Source organism: Antedon mediterranea, chromosome 8 (assembly GCF_964355755.1).
Source record: "Antedon mediterranea chromosome 8, ecAntMedi1.1, whole genome shotgun sequence".
NCBI lineage: Eukaryota > Metazoa > Echinodermata > Crinoidea > Comatulida > Antedonidae > Antedon > Antedon mediterranea.
Window position 1 is genome coordinate 16,515,146 of NC_092677.1, and position 21,284 is coordinate 16,536,429.

A 21,284-nucleotide genomic window follows, 5' to 3' on the forward strand; every position below is an offset into this window, starting at 1 on the left:
TACATATATATATACAATTTTTGTTAAAAATTACACAAATTTTATTCATTATTTAAACTGCATGATACTATACAGTATATAAAAATATCAAAATGTAAATAGTACTATGTTATTACAGTATTATTTCTTTATACTGGGTGACATCTTCAGTCAAAGACGGTTCTCCCAGTCAGGCTGTTTAAAGTGCACATGAGCTAGTGTACACTGGCCCTACGATTTATAGTCCTTATCCGAAAAGACCAGACCCATAGAGCGAGTAATTACAGTTCCATTGTCTTAAATAAATAATGGCTACATATAAATCGAACGATTGATTGATTAACCGCTCGGCCACTAACTACAGTATATGGTTATATATATAAATATAAAAATATTTTAGTAGGAATGTATACATATAGCAAAATTTCAATATATTATTTATACATTTTTGTTCTAATTTTAAAGCTTAACTAATAGGAGGAAAGTACTCAAATAAAAACAATTAATCTTTAGTTAGACCGGCGTTCTGCAAACTTTTAATTATCTTGGCTCAAAGTTTGCAGAAAGTCGAGTTAAGCATCAATGAAATCTATATTTATATATGTCTAAAAATTATATTTGCCCAAAAAAAGAATTACAGCAACTCTGAATTAAACACAACAGAAGGAAACTAAAAAGAAAGTAAAAAGGCCACCAGAAAGATAAAAATATAACTGGATAAACCAAATAAAAAAAGATTTAAAAGACTTTAGTACAATATCAAACCATCCTGCCCAAAATAGACAAATATGGGAAAAAATCCTGGAAAGCGTAATGTCTGAGAGAAAGTGTTAGAAAGTCACACTAAATAAGGTGTGTCTATAACTGAGGCTCCGACTCCTACACCGCCCTCATCTACACCATTTGGTTTTGTTCTTACTAAATGTCCTGCAAAGTCGTTCATTACAGCATTTTTTTTGTCACTAGAAAAAAAATAATAATTTAGAGTTAAAAAAATGTTAGATTATGGCATTTATATTAGAGAAATATTTTTTTTCAAATAATTATGTCCAATGCATACACACAAAACAACTAAGGCAATTTGCTGTTATCTGTAAATATTATAACATGGAATGGAACATAAACTAAACAGCACTACATACATACAGAAATATTTGTTCAAATATGTCCCATGCATACACTACAAAACACAATACAAACAAACAAGGAAGTCAGTATAGTAAGAGTGTAAGCTTGATTCTCCACTTTGATGCAATGCAATGATGTAGGCGCAATACAATGATGTAGGCGCAATACAAGTGAGTTGACCAATCATTGTGTTGTGGTCAAATTACTTGATTTTTTAAATAGAATGCAACACACAGTAAATTACAGAATCTGTAAATCAAAGTCTCTTGCATACACTATTGAAACTTGCTAGGAAGCAAATGAACTATAAAAAATCTAAAACCTATGGGCGGGCTTTTGCTGATTTTCTCATGCTTTGACACCACAGGAGCAAATACAGAATAGTTTAAACAGTGCTAACATAAAAAATATTAATATTAGTCAGGGTGGATGAGCACATGTCAATGAGTGCACCCTGGACCCACCGCGACCCTCTGCATTCTCCCCTGAACGATGTCATATCAAGATTGTTATTTAGTTGCCGCTTTTTTTTTTCTTTGCAAATGAAATTTAAAATTTTTTTCAGTGTTGCCATTTTAGCTGCCAAGGCCATTTTGAACCAGTTTTTCTTGCCAGCAGGTCCTATAGCACTGAAAAGCAATATCCCTTGATGAATGTTGATAATAGCATTGATTAATGGTTATGAAATATATGTCATGCATACAAATTTGATGATGCAACATGTGACATGACAAAAGCATATAGTACATACTAAACTATAAGCTCTGTCTAAACTATCAAACTTTATGTGACAATGTGATATGCCCATATATAGATGTGATGATGTCATATCACTACCATATTTTTTCACCACCAGATTAAGGCACATCACACTCAAACTAGTTTGATAGTGTAGACAGAGCTTAATAGTAACCGGTCATACCAAAAATTCTCCCAGGAGGCCTTGTATCGCCTGGTAGGGTTGTATGATACAGAATGATATAAAGTACATGTTATTATCATGCCCTATGGGTAACTTATATATTTTTTTTCAAAAACAAGTTAAAATAATATAGTTCAACTTTTCATTCATCACAACGTGTTCAATGCAGTGCACAAATCATCACTTATCACAGAGGGATTTTTGGAATAAACCTAATCAGTATTTTCACATTAAAAATGTATAAAACACTGTACAAATAAATATCACAATAACATTTATATCAAAAAACCCTACAGGCCCTAGTATGCCCAGTATGACCAAGCTCATACTAACTAACCATTGAACAATCCAACACTTGACTTTACTTGGTGGTAGTATCCATTGTACACTCGTAACACAGAAATTCAAACACACAAACCGAGACGGTGTCCAGATTAATATTAATTTTTATTAATTCTATGGCAGTGACCCTTTCATTTAAATTAAGTGCTGTATCTCCACATTCGACAATATTTTCCACGTATCATTATGAAAATTCCATAATACAGCATCTCATGTGTGTCACATGTGGTGCCTGTATCATGTACTGTAAAGTTAGGTTTAGTGTTAGGAATTATGGTCTTTGATTCTAGGCGATACATGTGAAACACATGTGATACTGTATTACAGAATTTAGATAAAGATACTGGAGAATCTAGGTACACTGACTGTGACAGTACCGAGGAATGTGTTCAGCACAATTATTCTATCAACCTTCATAAATAATTATTTTTACATTATATTTATTTGTATCTTCTTGCAAAGAACTTATAACACAAGAATCTCCTGTTCGTCCGAAGCGCGTAACAATTTCAAAAGGCATTGTGGGATAGAATAGAGCTATGGGTGGCGCCATTGTGAGCCATGGAGTAGGGCGCCCGCATCAAATTAGAAAGTCAAAATCATAGAGGGGATCTGCTAATGCTCTAGGGGGGGATAGAGTAATTGACTGAGGAGTAGGGCGCCCGCATCAAATTAGAAAGTCAAAATCAAAGAGGGGATCTGCTAATACTCTAGGGGGGGTAGAGTAATTGACTTCCTAGTTTGGAGGGGGCGCTGCTCCATGCTGTGAAATGGCGTCGCCCAGTTTGACCTTTTAACCCTGTACTTCCGATACTGTGTTTTGAATGCAAATTGAAGAACAGGAGATTCTTGTGTTATAAGTTCTTTGCTTCTTATCTATATATCTATATTTATTTTTAAAAATCCATTTTGGTCCAATCCGTTTGGTAAAGATATTCTGGCTTCTAATAGATTCAGGGATATGTTACCGTCGTACAAATCCGATAGACTCAGTACTAGATCTCTCAGAAGTTATGCAGGCAATGGCTTGGAGAGGCGTAGGTGTAGGACTGAAAGACTAAACAAGTCAACAATACCGTACCTAGCTAGAATCTTGTAACTTTTTAGGTTTACTTGTAATTTGTGTTTTTCATATTTGTATTTTGATGGAATACTTTTGTAAACATTTTCAGCTTTTGCTGCTGGTGTGGAAGTTGTTTTAAACCATAAATAAATAAATAATAAACCTGGATCTGTAATTAAATTAAAAGATTATTAGTGTTGACTTAGACTTGCCACAAGTCTGTAGTTACTTTTCTTTATGTTAGCCCACAAGTCATTGTTTCCAATATTACGTGAATTATCACCTAGAACCTAGAAAACAGCGGACTGTATTAAATTTCTAATCTCATTTGTTAATAATGATTATCAAGAATTTACCAAAAAGTATTTCTTAAAAAAACAACTTTCCAAAAAGGTTGGAAAGACAATTAACTATAAAAAAATATTTTACTATTAAAAATAATTTTTGCATAAAAAAGTTATTTTGGCATTTAAAATATTATGAGTAATCAAAAACAACCTCTATAAATACACAGGTACCTGTATTTCCAATATTGGTATATATTACTGTATTCACTTATTAAAATAATATTTATTTCTAACAAAAAAATAATAATAATAAAATATTACATATTTCATTTTAAAAATCAATAAAAGGTTTAGGAGACCAACAATCTTTGAACATTTTCATGAAATTTCTGCTCGAATAATTAAGATATTATTAACAAAATCTTAATAAAAAATCCTTTCCCACTCTTAGTAATGTTAATTACCTCCTACATAATCAAATATATTTGCCTGTGAGTCTGACCAAAGCTAAAAACAACGTTTATTAGTACAAATAAATGGAATATTAGTACACTTTGGTTATTTTACTCAAGGCATGTATTAATTCCCCCTCTAACTATTAAATGTTACAAAACCATATTCATATCAAGAAAGGTGTATCAAGTGCCGAGGCCCCCGCAGCGACACCGCCCTCATCGACTCCATTGACTTTAGTTCGTACTAAATGTCCTGAATACTCGTTCAGAACAACATCATTTTTGTCACTAGAAAAAGAAAAGTGAAATAGATACAAAAATGGGTTAACCATAGGATTGTGAAGTAGTATTCGCTGTAATTAGCAATTATTCTAACATCACTGTTATTTGGAGTGGCACTGTCTTAAACGCTCAACACACAATTTTAGCAACCTCAAGTACAACTTAGCAATCAGAAAAACAAATGAATTCTATAATATCAACAACATTCCAAATTTATGACTTAACTGAACTACTCATTCAAACTCAAAGATAGTTATATATAAATATTATATAAAAATCACCAGCGCTGGGCGTACTTTCACATCAAGTATGAATTCAGTTATCTGGTGTCAAGGTTATTCATGTTTACTGTTGATTGGTCAAAAGGTAAAAAATTGTACGATTTTAAGAAACAAATGGCTTCTTAATCCATCGCTCCGAATTAGGAGCCCGAATCAGTTATGGATTCAAATCATATGATTTTGGTGTAAACCAATGAACCCGTTTTCCCACAATACTTTTCTCAGGGCACCAGACCGAATTTGGTCATGATGTGAAAGCAGCTTTACACCATACTGTATCTCTCCATCGCTGATAACACATCACTGTAAAACCAAAACTGAAGGCAAATATTACTGATTATGGTTATTTATGCTGTTAAAATATTCTATATAATCCCTAGTTGCCTCAACGAATGTGAAGGGAAGAGTTGCCAATATTATCAATTAATGTATTGTATATTTATTTAAAACAAATCTGAGTTTAATAATTTGCTCACCTAACCAGTGCTCCAAACATGCCAAACTCTGAGACCATATTCTGTAGTTCCGGCAGTTCTGGTGACGACACTACTTTGTAGCCTGGGACAGTGACTGGGAATATTCTATCCATCAGGATATATGCATTTCTTTCTGATGTGTTCTGAATTCCCAGAAGTTTGGTGCGAATGTCAACTCCATAGATATTATTTCCTAAAATAATACCAACACAATTTAGTAAAGCTCATTTAGAGAAAATTGAATGCTGAACTTGCACCATTTAGATGTTTCAATGGCAAAAACTACATTTAAAAAAGAGTAAAATTAGTTAATTTTGTTTATCTTAATCTTCTTGGTTAAAAATTGATGGAATAATAACAAAATAGCAAAAAACTGATTTCAAATAATTAATCAACTGGGAATTAAACTAGATTTTATAAACTACGTTTCACAAGGCTCAAGTGGTGGATCTGTTTTTGGCCAATGAGAAAAGTTGTGGAGATGTAGAACTGCTTTCACAAAGGAAAAGATAGGTATAAGTTATGTCATCCACAACAGCTACAAATCCAATGTTATTAATTCTGTATACAAATAACTGTTCTCTCTTTAGAAAGATATTGCAAACAAAAGTTGCTTTAGTCTCTTACCCCCTCCTTCCTTGTTGGGTTTCATCACAAATTTTTCTGGTGAGGCGATTGCCATTGCGATGGCCTTGTCACCTTCAGCACCCTAAAAGAATTTGACATTTAAAATACTAACTTTATAGCACTATTCTGTACTTTTTAAGGCAAATTGTTGATGAAAGATGGGAGGTACATTATGTACAATAGGGATGGAATGGTGGAATTGTCAGGAATCAAAACACAATGTGAGGGAAGGCAATAGGAAGGTTCCAAGGCCTGAATCCGTTGTCTATATTCCTGGACAAGTATAATTAAAATTGCCTATATATAAATATTAAACTTGAAGGTGAACTTCAATAGAATCAAAAGAACATTCCTAAATTAATTGCTGTTAAAATTTGTATTAACTTGTGGCAATGATATGAAAGTTTTATTTATTTATTTATTTTATTCATTTCCTCCTAAACTGTTCGTCCTAAAGACCCATTCAGACAACAAACAGAAACAAATTTAAAAACCAATGACAACGATAAAAGACAACCCAGAAAACCACAACTAACTCTTAGCCCAATTACAGGACTTGGCACCAATAAATGAAAGGTTTGTGTACAAATGTTTATTATTTTCCCTCTGTAAAGTGGTTATCCATAGACGTAATTATGAGGTATATTACGGTACAGTACTTACAATATCAAGAGAGTATTGGCCAGTGAATGTTGCCCTGATTGCCGCCACTTTATCTGGATTTGATATGAACCTTTCAACCATCCCTGGCTTAGCTATCGCTTGTTGAACTTTCTTAGTTCCAGCTAAATGTAAAGAAACGTTTGGACAACATATTGCACGAGACCTCGCTGCCAACAGTACAGCATTCCACTCCTGCATGAATTAAATATTCTACATCAATAAAATGTGGAATCTATTTGTAAATCAATCCATACACAATATCTACAAACTATGGAAAGATTAGACTCTGTCTAGGTAATGTTGATAAAAGATGGTGGTAATTAAAGATTAGAAACAAAATAGGAAAAAAAGATGAGTTTCGAAAAACCTGGCGTAATGTTATAAGAACCGGAGCACTGACCAATTAGCCATATGACTTGATTTATGAAGGAGCGATGTTATTACTAGTTAAGTCAAATATTACACACCCTCAATTAGGCCGTACAGTAAAGGTAAAGGTGAGTCCCGTGTTCAATCTGAACGTGGGGGAATGAGCTGTTAGGAACTCATTGTACTAAGCCTCGGCATTAGGGTGGCCAGTTCCTTTCCACGCCGCCTTTTTTCTCCCTAGTATTTTCAACTAGGTACTTAATTACAGCTGAGTGGACTGGGAGTTGTCGGAAATTGAACCCAGGTCTATCTGTATGACAGTCAAGTGTCCTAACCACTCGGCTTTCCAACCACTTTACCGTAGAGTAGTGTCTGGATTGGAGATGCCAAGCGTAGATGCAGCAAATTAAAAAAAAAAGATATGCCTGTTGCATATTCTATGATTTAAATATACATTTAATACATACCGTCTCAGACTTAAAATGTGAAGGAATGTAACCATCTCTGTAGTAAACTATGGCAACTTCAGTACCATCACTAATTTTAGGGGAAAAAAAAAAATGTAAAACTAAGAAACTGAACAAAGTACTGGGCACTCTTTAATATTCAGCCCATATTGAGCATAGATAACGTAACTGATATCAATAATTAAATCTTTTTCTTGATATGGCATGGTCTGATGTTATAATAATTAATTTATAAATATTTGCAAATTAAAAATTCAGGGTGGATTACAATAAAAAAAGAAAAAAGACATTAAAATACAAAACAAGTTACAAGTTACTCTAAATATTCCATAAGTATGGTATTGTGTATTTTCTTCATCTCTCAGTATGACACCTACACCTCAACAAACAATTAGTTGCACTACGTCTGAGAGATCTAGTAGTACTGGTTCTATCAGATTTATATGGCAGTAACGTATGCCTGAATTTAGTAGAAGCCAAGATAAATTTACCAAATGCTAAAGCTTTCTTTACATGTACTGGTATTGGGAGAGTTGACTGTATTTCTAAAACTATCTGTGCTAAAGTCCATTACATGTATAACATTAGGGACTTTACGAAACATGACAGTTAGGGGAGGACTTCTTGTGTTCGCTAGAGTGTAAAATTATTTCTAATCGTTCCTCGTAAACGGGAAAATGGCAACTTTATCGTCCTCAAAAAGACGACAGAATTTCACACTAAGCTCTGCTTAATTTGTTAAGGTTCGTGCATAAATTATTCATGAGCACCGTCCTGTGGCTTCCTGTCCTGTTTCTTAAAATTGACTTGTATAGGATTTGTCATATTTATATATACATACTATACAGTACTTACACTATTAAGCGCCTATCATCTGACAGTTTTCCTTTTGAACCAATGTCCAATAGGGTAATTCTCTTTACTGGAATGTCCAAATTGATTTTCTTAACTTCAAACTCTAAAAGTCTTTGGTCAAATACATTTCTTTCTGTAGTTGAGACAACAAAGACGATAGCTGCCCTGCATTTAGATGAAATATACAGCATTAGGAACCAAAACAAAACGTCATTTTTCATAATTTACTATAAATCGAAATAGAAGTTCAGACAGGTGGGAAAAAAGATTTAATGTCACAGACACCTATTAACACCTCCTCCAGTTCCGGCTCTAACGCGGCAAATACAATGGCGTCAAAATGTTTCGATTTCATGACACACATGCAGCTCACGCCAATCCTCTTACTTGATATGGTCGTAGCTCCTTGATGAGTCATGAAAATGCTAATGCTGTATGCGCAATTTGACGCAAGCCTGAACTGGATTCAGACCCGGAGTAGGTGTGAAAAAAACTTTAAAGCCCTGGACCCGTCACATATGAAACTTACTACAGAAATTTTACTACTCAGACTGCTTCAGCAGTGAATCTGTTGCCTAATTACATATGGAATACCTGGATACACACTCACTATATTTACTGAGCGTGAAAACTTAGAAAGACTGTTTGAACATAATATTAAAAATAATAATGCACATACTTGGGTGTGTCGTAAACTTCCCATGCTTTTACAAATGCTTTTGAGTACTTTTCTATGTGATTATTTGTCGGCAGTGACTTTTCTACATCACATCGTCCACCAAGAAGTTGGGTAGTGTATCTATAAATAAAATAGCATTTTGTGATAGTGATTACTTATAGGTCATCCACGTAGTCATAGTGGAGGTACCAAGAGCCAAGGTGATGCTATCAAAAGGTAACAAGGTTTGCATAGTATGACAATTTTGTAGATAAACAGAAAAACACAATGATGAGAGGCATGTTTTTTTTGTTCCGAGATGTCCAGAGATGTTAATGTGTGCACATGTATTGACCTACAATTAAAGTAACCAATGTAATCGATTTATATAGATGAGACCCCCTAAGTACTAAAGTTAAATTTGTTGAGACCCACTAACCTACTTTTATTTACCTATGTACTAGAGTTAAATTTGTTGTGAGACCCAATAAGCTACTTTTATTTACATATGTACTAGAGTTAAATTTGTTGCTACTTTTATTTACCTATGTACTAGAGTTAAATTTGTTGTGACAGCCCCCAAGCTACTTGCTATAGTGTTTATCTCAACCATCTTTGGCAGCATCTCATCTGTCGATCCATCCAACAGGTAATCTGATCTTAGAAGTGCTAAAACGCCGGCCTAGAAACAAAAACACACTTTTAGGTCCCTGGCATTTGAATTGTCTTCTGCATAATTATCATTTTTACTGTACAGTAAAATGTTACAATTGCAATACATTCTTATAATTGTAATCATTGTTATAATTATCAGAATCACTTTTGATACCATCATCATCATGTATTTTAACTGAAAAATTAAAATCAGTAATACTTTAGTCTTCTAAAGCCTACAATAGCAAACTTCACAAAACTCATGTTTAAAAACTCAGAGTTTGCTACATTTTGGAGAAATGTCAGGTTTATAATATATATATACATATAATGAGACATTATATAGCGCTATTTCGTGAAGATCAGAGCGCTTTGAGTGTTAGTTGACTATTAAAATTATCTAGAAAGGCTAACCAAAGGCAAGAAATAGGCTAACAAAAGACAACTCGTTAATGACAATAAAAAAAATAAAACAAAGATGATTCAAACACCACCCCTATCTACACAATTAAGTTTAAAAGTCCAGTTCCTGGAGGTTGCCACTTTGCTTACCTCACATAACTACACAACTGTCATTTCAAACCTTAGGAAGAAGCTGTAAAGCACCTACCTTTTGCAAATTAGTTATCTACAGCTTAAAGATTTGTCATTTAGTTCCCGGTCTTCAACCCGTCCACAGCGCTCTCGCTGCAAAGAAGTTGGGAGCATCCGCAAAGCCGCTGGAGCATGCGCAAAGCATTGTTGTTATGCAGTCATTATGGGCAAGCACTATAATATGGTTGATTGATAGGGCACTTACTTCATCATGTGACTCACAATTGTCCAATCAAATGACTGGAATCTCTTTAGGTGTTATATAATCTACACTAGCAAACTTTGGCAACTTGTTATTACCAAACTTGTTGTTTGCTAAAGTTTGCAAAGTACATGCTACTGTAGACTAAGCTTACCAGATGGGTAAAGCAGCCTCAATATCTGTGTACTTACATCAGCAATACCTTCTTCTAATATTTTTTCCAATATCTTCAACAGCCTGCCAGTGAAATCGTCAGATACTGCTGCTCTGAAACAATTTTCAATAAAAAAAAGATTCAGTATTGATTATAGTCCGGTTGAATAAATAACACAACCGCATACATTCAGTATGAATCATGGTGTCCCAAAGGAGGGGTTCTACTTTACTTAAGACATATGGATCAGCTAGCTGGTTTACAAACGTGTCCTGTTCAACAAGAAAGAAATATTGTTTTGTGATTCTTACGATTTCAATGTTTCTCGTATAAAATCATAGTCTTTTGAAATAAGATACAACAGCTCATTAATGTACATTTGCCCGTCTGCAAGTTGGTGAAAATATTTCCTTGGTATCGGTGCTGGCAGAAGAGCATGTGGCCCACACATCACAGTATCTGAAGAAGTTGGATTCTCAAAGGTCCGAAAAACGAAACCATGTGAGACAGCGCAGTCTTTTGATTGGTTGACAGCATCTGACAGCAGACTATCAGATAGAGGAAGTTTAACAGGAGGATCCAATTCCATTTCTATTACAGAATGAAGAATAAAAAAGTTAAATCATTTTTCTATATTAATTAAAATTTAAACAGTAGTGCTCTGTGTGCTTGTAAGCAACCTATTTCGAAAGATCTTTAAGAACATTAAAAATATCATTTCAAATCAGACACATTCCCACGCATTTAAACTTAAATTGAAAATACACCATAAAGTACTGAAATCAGTGGTTTATCTGTACATTTTATGTATAGTAATTCTAAAAAATATATATAAGTTAAATTAACCACTAATATGTTAATAACATCATCATAAAACCCTACCAGGTGATACTGGGCCTATCGCTGATACGCTTTTGCTATCGTAATTGGTTCTGGTCAATACTTGTTACATATATGAATGTTTTTTTAGGCCTAATGTATAATTTTTTTTTTCAATTTATTTTACAGGTGATTGCAAGAAGTTTGTGAATGTGTGCCGAGACCTGTAAAATTTAAAAAAAAAACAATTTAAATATAAAAATATCCACACGGCAAAAGCATACCTTGCGCCATCAAATCGGTAAGTATGTAAGCCAATGGGTACGAGTTAGCCAAAAAATGAGTACGAGTATAAGCCAAATAAGGGACCATGGGTACGAGTAAGCCATGGAAATACTTACGTGTACGAGTTTGTATGGGTACGGATTGGTTTGGGTACGGGTTAGCCACAGTGGGTACGAGTTGACCAATTATTTGGGTACGACTCGAGTTAGCCAAGTTGGGTACGAGTTGGCATGATGGGTTCGTTTGGGTACGGTACGGGTTGCCCAGCACCCAACAGATTAGTAGCAGGCTAGGCCTTCTACTTTTAGGGGTGTCTGATCATTTCGGCCGCCAGTCATTTCGGCCGCCGGTTATGGAATTGCCAAATTCATGAAACGCCAAAAAGGACAAAATATGTATTGTTAATTTCGGCCGCCAGAATTGTAATTATTCTTGAATATGTATGACACGCCATGTGTGTTAAAATGTTAATATTTTACTAAATAGTGTATTATTAAGCCGAATCGGCGGTCTTCAATTCCAGAAACAGCAAGCGATATTTATAGCGTGCACATTGCCATCACTACAGTGAATATTAATGATATTTTTTTAATAAGAAGGAGTTGATGCTGAAGTTTTTAGCCCATTGCACAACTGATCTCTAGTTTAAATGATGATAATTCTCTGTGTGGCGTTCCATTTTTTTTCACTGTAATTCTGTACAGTTATTTCTGGCTATTTCAATTTGGCGCGCCATACCTGGCGGCCGAAATGATCATGCCATATTTTGTCCTTTTTGGAGTTTCATGAATTTGGTCGTTCCATAACCGGCGGCCGAAATGATTGGCGGCCGAAATGCACTGTGACCCTTTTAGGCGCCTAGGCTAGTTAGGCCTCTGGCCGGCAAAAGACTAGTCTGGGGCCAGCCTAGCCTAGCTAGGCGGCCCTAGAGGCTAGGTCTAGGCCTAGGCTAGGCCTCTAGTAGGCCTAGACTATATTAGGGCGCTATAGTACGTAGGCTTTACTTACTTCTTTTTAAGGCACAGAGCCTACTATAAACATATAATAGCCTTACTTAAAAAATAAATATAAAACTCTGCAGAGTCATGTGTTTTTTTTTTATTGTTATTAATGTAGCGCCCTCTTCAGTAAGTAAACTTTTTTAATACAATAATTTTCTATTATTATTTTCGTATACTATTATATCTTGACACAGATAATATATATATATATATAATTACATACTGCAATAAATCGTAATTTTCACTACGATGAAATCTTAAAATAAACAAAATGACACTTTGCATAAAACTGAAAGTAAAGTTTAGTCTCAGCTTCAATATTATGTGAAATAGGCTTATTGGTTAACTTTATCTTTTTGGAAAATCTTTTATTCCAAATACGGATGATCATTAACTTTAATTTCTGTAAAATTCTAGGCCCTATTCTAGTAATGATTAAACGTTTTTATTTATTATTTAAAGAATATTATATTGTTTTACGGTAACGTGAGCCTATTGTTTGAAAGTCTTTTTAGGCACTATATCATTTAATATTTTAAACATTTTAAATAACATGTTAGTAACAGGTTTCACACGTAATGCACCTAGAAAATATTGTTTAACTATAACAAGAAACTATTTATTGATTGGATCATGCAAAACTTGAATATATTAGTTAATTATAATAATTATTATAATAATTTTTTACTAAATGAAAATACAACATGCTAACATTGAGGAGGGGTTAATGTTAACTATACTCAAAAACTCTGACTTCATTTCTGGCTGTTTTACACTTTATCGTTTTGATGATTTATCTTGTTGCTTTTCTTTTTTATTTCTGTTGAGCTGAGCTGATTTCCACAGCATTGCCATGAATAATATTCTAATTAAATATATACGTATTTGTTTTAGTTGAATAGTTTTGATACCGGGTAAGCCTACTCTTACAGATTATTATGTAGTAACATTCAGGAAAAACAAAAGAAACCCGTTACTTAGATTTACGATTTGATTTAAAATTCAACCAAGAAAGGCGTATCTGAAATCGAGACTCCGACCATTATACCACCCTCATCCACACCGTTGGGTTTCGTTCGTACTAAATGTCCTGCAAACTCATTCAATACAACATCATTGCCATCACTATATAAAAATGACACATTTTTATTCATGTAAATCATCAAGAAACTATTGTAAAAAAACGTAGTTTTATTAGTATTACGTACATTTTCATGGATGATATAATTACGCAGATTTTCGTCATGGAGCTAAAGCTTGGTTCCAACTAGGATGCAACTCAAGGACGTAGACGCAACGTAAGTGAGTTGACCAATCACAAGCGATGGATTATTCGAACTGTCGCTTGTCATTGGTCAACACATTTGCGTTGCGGTTACGCCATTGCTTTGCGTCCTAGTTGGAACCAAGCTTTAGTAATCGGTCAGAATGATGTTTGTTACGGTAGTGTGTACTTAGCATAGTATATATAGACATACAATTACTTTAGATTATGGCAAAATCCGACCAACTACGTTTTATATTCCTTGTAAATAATATATACTGTAATAAAAAGAAATAAGCTGATGGTAATATTTCTCACCTAACCAGAGCTCCAAACATACCAAACTCTGAGACCATATTCTGTAGTTTCGGCAGTTCTGGTGATGACACTACTTTATAGCCTGGGACAGTGACCGGGAATATTCGATCCATCAGGATATATGCATTTCTTTCTGATGTGTTCTGAATTTCCAGGAGTTTGGTGCGAATGTCAACTCCATAGATATTATTTCCTAAAATAATACCAATACAAAAAAACAAATGTCAGTTTTAGTTAGTTGAGGCTTATTCCTCACCAATGACAGAATGACTAACATATTGCAAAAGTGTGAAACTAGAATGTTAATCTTCTCAGATATTAAAATTCTTGATAAATTTTGTCAAATAAAATTAGCAAAATGTAATAAAGAGAAGTAGAGTGAATCAACATATCGGTATTTCCTTTTCTGAGACTATGTGGTTGTGATTAACGTAGTGACAACGCTTGGTCCTCCTCATGGACGCAACGCAAGCGGCTGGCTCAACGTGTCGACGACGCATACATGCCGTAATAACATATTGCGTGGGTACCGACGACGTTTCCTAAACTTTTATTCAACACTCGTTTCTGCTTGGGCGTACGTTGCAATCGACGTGATGGTTCAACTTCTTGTCGTAAGAGGGGGATGGAAAAAATGATAGAACAGTATTTCTTCTACTAGTCGGAAACAAGCTTTATACAATTCCTAGTGGTCTCCACCCAACCACCACACCAATCTGTATAGACATTATCTTAGTTCACAGTAAAACGTATTTTACCTCCTCCTTCCTTGTTTGGCTTCATCACAAAGTTTTCTGGTGAATTAATCGCCATTGCGATTGCCTCATCGCCTTCAGCACCCTAGAAACAAATTGAAAGAACTACAAGAAACTGCAAGATAGTATCTTTATTGTATTATAACAAATTGCTGATGTAGTATGAGAAAGGTATTATATGAAATGAGCAATAGTTGGGTAGAAAAGCGAAGACATGAGTTACAAAACCATCTTATTATCTTTTCGGAAAATGACTAAACTACAATTAAATTCCTAAACAAAGCGGCTACTGCACATCACTCCATAGGCATAGCTAGCAACCATGTTGTAATTGTATTTCTATGTAATTATCCTTGCCAAAAGGTTATATGTCCAGTTTCGTTATCCGAATATAATCGCCGTCTTACTTTGAATAATTTTTAACAACATGGATCACGGTACTTACAATATCAAGAGAGTATTGGCCAGTGAATGTTGCCCTGATTGCCTTCACTTTATCTGGATTTGATATGAACCTTTCAACCATCCCTGGCTTAGCTATCACTTGTTGGACTTTCTTAGTTCCAGCTAGGTGTAACGAAACGTTTGGACAGCATATTGCACGAGACCTTGCAGCCATGAACACAGCATTCCACTCCTATATAAATTAAATATTATTATTATTATTTATTTACAAAATACTGTACGTATTGTTTATGAATTAATTTAATAAAATGAATAATTATATACATACCATCTCAGACGTAAAATGGGATGGAATGTAACCATCTCTGTAGTAAACTATGGCAACTTCAGTACTATCACTAATTATAAATTAGTAAAAGGAAATCAACAGTATTACTCTTTAAATATCGTTTAACCAGCCAATCAATGGTTATTACAATTAATCTATGTTGGTTCTTTAATAAAAATGGCAGCCATTTTTGTTATTGAAATTTGAAGTAGATAAACGTTTGTGGTTTTTCAAAATAAGCATTGGTTCAGGATTTAAATTTCTAGATTCAGATTGGTACATATTGATAGAGCAAAGAACAAAAAAAAATCTATATTCTAGTGCCATCTCGCAATAAGACATAAATTGATGATATAAGGATGTACCTACGCTGCTGATTGTCATATGTAAAAACTTTACTTTGGGTTTTGTTGAACGCTCGATTTAGACATAAAATCAACAGGCAATGGGAACTTACAAGACAATGCGGATTGTTTTGCAATTGTCAGATTGTGGAAGTCTAAGCATATGTAAGGCGACAATAATTACTTGCTTTGGCACTAAATTTTAACTCTGACACTTACACTATTAAGCGCCTATCGTCTGACAGTTTTCCTTTTGAACCAATGTCCAATAGTGTAACTCTCTTTATTGGAATGTCCCAATTAATCTTCTTAATTCCAAACTCTATTAGTCGTTGGTCAAATATATTTCTTTCTGTACGTGATACAACGAAGATAATAGCTGCCCTGTTTTATACGAAATACACAGCATAAATTTTCAGTTTAAATAAAATTTAATTTAAATTTTAAAAAATAGAGAACGACAAAACACATTTAGCAAGAAGTAAAATGTTCTAACTAAATAGTACAGTGTTTTACTCGTAAATGCTAAAATTATAACTTGAAAGGTTGTTTATTGTTTTTCTTGAAATTATATCATCATTTTCTTTTTCTTTTTACAAAACGAAAATAAAGCGAATTTAAAAGTTGACATACTTGGGTGTGCCGTAAATCTCCCATGCTTTTACAAATGCATTTGAATACTTTTCTATGTTATTGTTTGTCGGCAGAGACTTTTCAACATCACATCGTCCACCGAGAAGTTGAGTAGTGTATCTATATATAAATTATTTATTTGCTATTACTTTTGTGTTATATTTGTCTTTTCCCATTATTTTATTACTATTTCCCATGTTTAGTAGACTATAATTATTTGTGATGATTCTATTTTCTGAGGAGAATACTCATTTACTTATGTACTGGAGTTAAATTTGACTGGATAGCCCCGGCGCCACTTGCAATAGTGTTTATCTCAACCATCTTTGGCAGCATCTCATCTGTTGATCCATCCAAAAAGTAATCTGATCTTAAAAGAGCTAACACTCCGGTCTAGAAAAAAAAAATTCTTTTAAATTATTATCATCTGCCATCATCATCACTATTTCAGTTCTGAAGGTATTCCAATATTTAAACCTTTAAGCATTGTACTTCTCTAATTAATTTCTCGTAATTCACCTTCCCTGATTTACTCAACAAAATACAATCTATTTATTCATTCTTTTCATACGCATTCAAGAGCGAGTACCTCGCCAATTACAGGATGGATCAACTATTTTAATAATTGATCTTGCTTGTTAAACTAAGTCTCATTTGATTATTAGGGAGTGGAGTTGAAAAAGTCGTGAGTTACATCCCTGGCCTGGGATTAGAAGGTACGTTAACGTTAAGTAGCTACAGCTCCACTTCGTGCCTCACTATCAATAAAGCAAACTTCAATTTTGGCAAGACAATTTCCAAAAGTTCGACAAATCTAGTTTGCCAACTCGAGCAAACTCCGAGTTTGTCAAGTAAGGTTTGCTAGTGATGTACAGTTGACGAACTTCAGCAAACTGCAACAATCATACACATCTTTAGTTTGCAACTCGAGCAAACTCCGAGTTTGTCAAGTAAGGTTTGCTATTGATGTACAGTTGACGAACTTCAGCAAACTGCAGCAATCATACACATCTTTAGTTTACAACTCGAGCAAACTCCGAGTTTGTCAAGTAAGGTTTGCTATTGATGTACAGTTGCAATCATACACATCTTTAGTTTGCAACTCGAGCAAACGAGTTTATCAAGTAAGGTTTGCTTGTGATGTACAGTTGACGAACTTCAGCAAACTGCAACAATCATACACATCTTTAGTTTTCAACTCGAGCAAACAAAAACGTATACTTACACCAGCAATATCTTCTTTTAATGTTGTTTCTAATATCTTCAACAGCCTGCCAGTGAAATTGTCAGATACTGTTGCTCTGAAACAATTTAACATGAAAATATTCGATTCAACGTCAATCGTATCTATTTTTAGATATTTTTAGTCGCGTGGACGCGACTCTATAGCTCACTATGTCGGTCGGTCTGTCGGTCTGTCGGTCTGTCTGTCGGTCCGGTATCACTATGCGTTTTAGCACGCAACTTATGGCTGTTGGCCTTGTTTAGTACTTGAGAGCTATGTGTTAAGTTTTATACTCATATTTTGAGGACAAATATTATTTTTATGTAATTCTTACGATTTTAATGTTTCTCGTATAAAATCATAGTCTTTTGAAATAAGATACAACAGCTCATTAATGTATATTTGAACTTGTGCAAGTTGGTGAAAATATTTCCTTGGTATCGGGGCTGGCAGAAGAGCATGTGGTCCACACATCACAATATCTGAAGAAGTAGGATTCTCAATGGTCCGAAAAACGAAACCATGTAAGACAGCGCAGTCTTTTGATTGATTGTTAGCGTCCGACAGCAGACTATCAGGTAGAGGAAGTTTAACAGGAGAATCCAATTCCATTGCTAAAGCAGAAAAATGAAACACCCCTCTCAATAAGAAAAGCACTCTATCTTAAACTATTGATTAATAATCGGGCAAACATGACACATTCTTGTTAAAACAGAAACCATTTATACAAGAGTGCGGAATAAGGCCGAAATAAGTTTGGAGACAAACTTAAATGTTCTTATGGTCATCCCACTTTCTTCCACTAAGTCTTTTTACATTAGCCATTAATTGTTCAAAACGATATTGCGCAATGTGTTCAGTTTCAACAATTGGAACATAACAATATGTTTACGACGATGATTTTGTTTAAATTATAAATATAACATCATATGTTACTGATTAATGGTTATGCTAATTAAAGTGAACTCATTGAACTGAAACGATTGTAACTGCTATACCATTGAATGTGTTTTATGTTTATGTGACCAATGCCACTTATAAAAGTGTGTTAGTAAACATTGTGCAAAAGTGTAGCATGCAAGTGACATTTCACTAATAAATAAAATATTAAAATAATAATTTAACCTTACTTAGATATGTGTATTTATTTATAATATTATATTTACAATTAATTCACATATACTAATATATTAAAGTTGAAATATGAAAATATCATGCTGCAGTAGTGTAAAGCTAATCCTACACTTACCGATACACACTGTAGATACTTAATTTCAATTGTAATGTACATGGGCATAAAGGTTTGTAGACTCTGTTATTCAATTAGTTGGAGAGGGCAGAAGCTTTGTCGACAATTAGATTGCTAAATATACTATTTTAACAAACTATTTCTACAACTGTACTTACTTTCTTTATTTAAAAAGCGCCCATTCAGAGGAATATAATATGCCATATTTGAAGATGTGCCCCGAACTCAAAAAAGTTCCTAAAAGAAACAAACAAAATACTAATTCAATATACACAAAGGTCCAGAGAAAAATGCTCCAGACGTAAGAGGCGCTTTCGTTTTATTCCATTCATGTAGACCTCTAGTTGTAATAGCATAATGAGGTTCCAACCGGTAGAAGCAGCATTTCATCTTAATTCTTTCTGATCTATACAGTATATCCCATTTTTAAATTAAATCTACTATTCATATCGGTTGTGTGTACAGCGTAGCTTCCTCCAAATTAACCATAATAATGACATTGTTTATTTCTTCTTTATTTCATCTAACAGCGAAAAATCGCCAATAATAGGATGCATTAAAAATATTTATATATAAATATATACATAAAAATAAAGAAAAATACAATATGAAACATACAAAAATGGCAAAATTATATCTAGATCTAAAAACAGTCAAAAATATTGTTAGTCTTATATTTGATAGAAATTGAATTGTAAAGCTTGAATAATTTTTCGAATAAAATATTTTCAGTTACGTTGATTCGACAATGGGCAAGGGAAGAAAGTGTAATTTTAAGAGAGAAAAATTAAAATTTAAAAAAGGGAGTGAAAGCATTTGAAGAGAATATTCAATTTGAAAAAAACTTCTCCAATTATGAAGCGGAGGAAGATTGATTAGAAGACCAGAATTGTGGTTAATGAAATAAATAAATTTGGATTGAACACGTTCGATTCTATATGATTGAGAGATCGAAATATAATTATAAATTGTTGATGAAAAATATAAAAAATCAGTCGGACATGAAAATTGACTTCATCAAAGCTCTTCAGGATATTCCAAGATAAACGATCAAAAACATTGCATATAACAACCTAATTAGTTCTAGAAAAATAAAAAATAGTCCTAAAGTATGACTATCACGAGCACAGGAATCAAAATAAAACTTAATATAAAGAGACTCCTGTGATCAGAATCAAAGAACAATTGTAACATTACAATTGTATAATTAGGCTAACATTAAGTATTACAAAGTACAAGATCTAAAATGTTATCCAAACGAGTATATAGAAAAATTATATTGCGAAAGGTTAAAATGATTAAAATTGATCAGAAAAACAAACATTTTAGTAGCAAAGTCGATTTATAAGTATGGCTACCGTCGTCAATTCACTAAAAACCGAGCAGGTTAAAATCGCCAACTATAACTAATTATTTAGCCTTTGTGGATCAAATATTAGCTTAAAAGATTGATGAAGAAGCTGGACGTTGTTGTTTGGTGGTCTATAATGCAGTCCAATAATACACATTTTTCTGTGTATGAGGCCTTTAATTCAATCCACATAGTTTCACTGCCAGCATATTGAACCAGCCTAGTTCTAACCAGATTACTAATAACTGATAACTACCAGAATCAAAAGTTCTACACCTCGCTTATTATGGACTTTACGAAACACGACGGGAAGCCACAGCGAACACACGTTGTACGTTGTGCATGTCTTTTTGTTGTCCTTTTCTTCTTCCGAGTATGTTGTATTTTTCTGCGAGTACGTTATACATTTCTGCGAGTACATTGTACGTTTCTGCAAGAACATTTTTACGTTTCTGCGAGTACATTTAATATTTCAACGAATATATTGTATGTTTGTAATTGTAGGCCTATTTTTGGCGGTGATTGTCTTCCATAGTAAAGTCCCTATTTATACGATCCAAACGGTGCAACATGAAACAGGAAAGCGGCTAAATGTGTCAATCACCTTTTCAACCAATTTCATTGTCATATAAACAAATATTTTTGTATTACTGCTAGGGACAGCATACATGTTGGCATTGAATTACTTATTTACTTAGACTTAGTTTCTCCTGTATTCTAAAGAACATTGAGCAGCAACATCTGATATCCATTTCATTGAATTAGTTTCTCGCAAACATTTAGTGTACTAAAAAAAAACCCGGAAAATAAAAAAAAAAAAACATTTTGCAATTGTTTAGCTCAAGCTAT

The 21,284-nt window shown here is 33.8% G+C and overlaps 2 protein-coding genes across 4 annotated transcripts; both read right to left on the reverse strand.

The window, feature by feature from the left end:
• Positions 1–20: 20 nt before the first annotated feature.
• LOC140056561 (glutathione synthetase-like) lies at positions 21–12,650 on the reverse strand. Of its 3 annotated transcripts, none has more exons than XM_072101973.1 (11): positions 12,571–12,650; positions 10,770–11,049; positions 10,496–10,571; positions 9,400–9,536; positions 8,876–8,995; positions 8,197–8,361; positions 7,342–7,411; positions 6,506–6,697; positions 5,843–5,924; positions 5,216–5,408; positions 21–941 (listed from the first exon to the last, which is right to left on the reverse strand). In XM_072101973.1, exons 2-11 carry the CDS (start codon positions 11,045–11,047, stop codon positions 818–820), a joined length of 1,437 nt encoding a protein of 478 aa, XP_071958074.1. In that variant the 5' UTR covers positions 11,048–11,049; positions 12,571–12,650; the 3' UTR covers positions 21–817. The 3 variants fall into 3 exon arrangements, with proteins under 3 accessions (XP_071958074.1, XP_071958071.1, XP_071958072.1); XM_072101970.1 differs by lacking the exon at positions 21–941 and adding an exon at positions 3,827–4,464; XM_072101971.1 differs by lacking the exons at positions 21–941; positions 12,571–12,650 and adding exons at positions 3,827–4,464; positions 11,341–11,586.
• Positions 12,651–13,197: 547 nt separating this feature from the next.
• LOC140056921 (glutathione synthetase-like) lies at positions 13,198–19,289 on the reverse strand. Its single transcript, XM_072102446.1, has 11 exons — positions 19,243–19,289; positions 18,170–18,449; positions 17,836–17,911; positions 16,867–17,003; positions 16,611–16,730; positions 16,197–16,361; positions 15,634–15,703; positions 15,346–15,537; positions 14,904–14,985; positions 14,146–14,338; positions 13,198–13,688 (listed from the first exon to the last, which is right to left on the reverse strand). Exons 1-11 carry the CDS (start codon positions 19,286–19,288, stop codon positions 13,559–13,561), a joined length of 1,491 nt encoding a protein of 496 aa, XP_071958547.1. The 5' UTR covers position 19,289; the 3' UTR covers positions 13,198–13,558.
• Between the last annotated feature and the right edge of the window lie 1,995 nt (positions 19,290–21,284).

What these genes read in the sequence shown, in the direction of transcription:
- LOC140056561 (XM_072101973.1), bottom strand. Translation starts at nt 11,047, where the DNA reads ATGGAATTGGATCCTCCTGTTAAACTTCCTCTATCTGATAGTCTGCTG. An exon ending in ATACGAGAAACATTGAAATC is followed by an intron (nt 10,572 to 10,769) that starts GTAAGAATCACA and finishes AAATTGTTTCAG; the next exon opens with AGCAGCAGTATCTGACGATT. An exon ending in ATGTTTGGAGCACTGGTTAG is followed by an intron (nt 942 to 5,215) that starts GTGAGCAAATTA and finishes TTTTTTTTCTAG; the next exon opens with TGACAAAAAAAATGCTGTAA.
- LOC140056921 (XM_072102446.1), bottom strand. Translation starts at nt 19,288, where the DNA reads ATGGCATATTATATTCCTCTGAATGGGCGCTTTTTAAATAAAGAAA. An exon ending in GACGATAGGCGCTTAATAGT is followed by an intron (nt 15,704 to 16,196) that starts GTAAGTGTCAGA and finishes ATTTATAATTAG; the next exon opens with TGATAGTACTGAAGTTGCCA. An exon ending in ATGTTTGGAGCTCTGGTTAG is followed by an intron (nt 13,689 to 14,145) that starts GTGAGAAATATT and finishes ATTTTTATATAG; the next exon opens with TGATGGCAATGATGTTGTAT.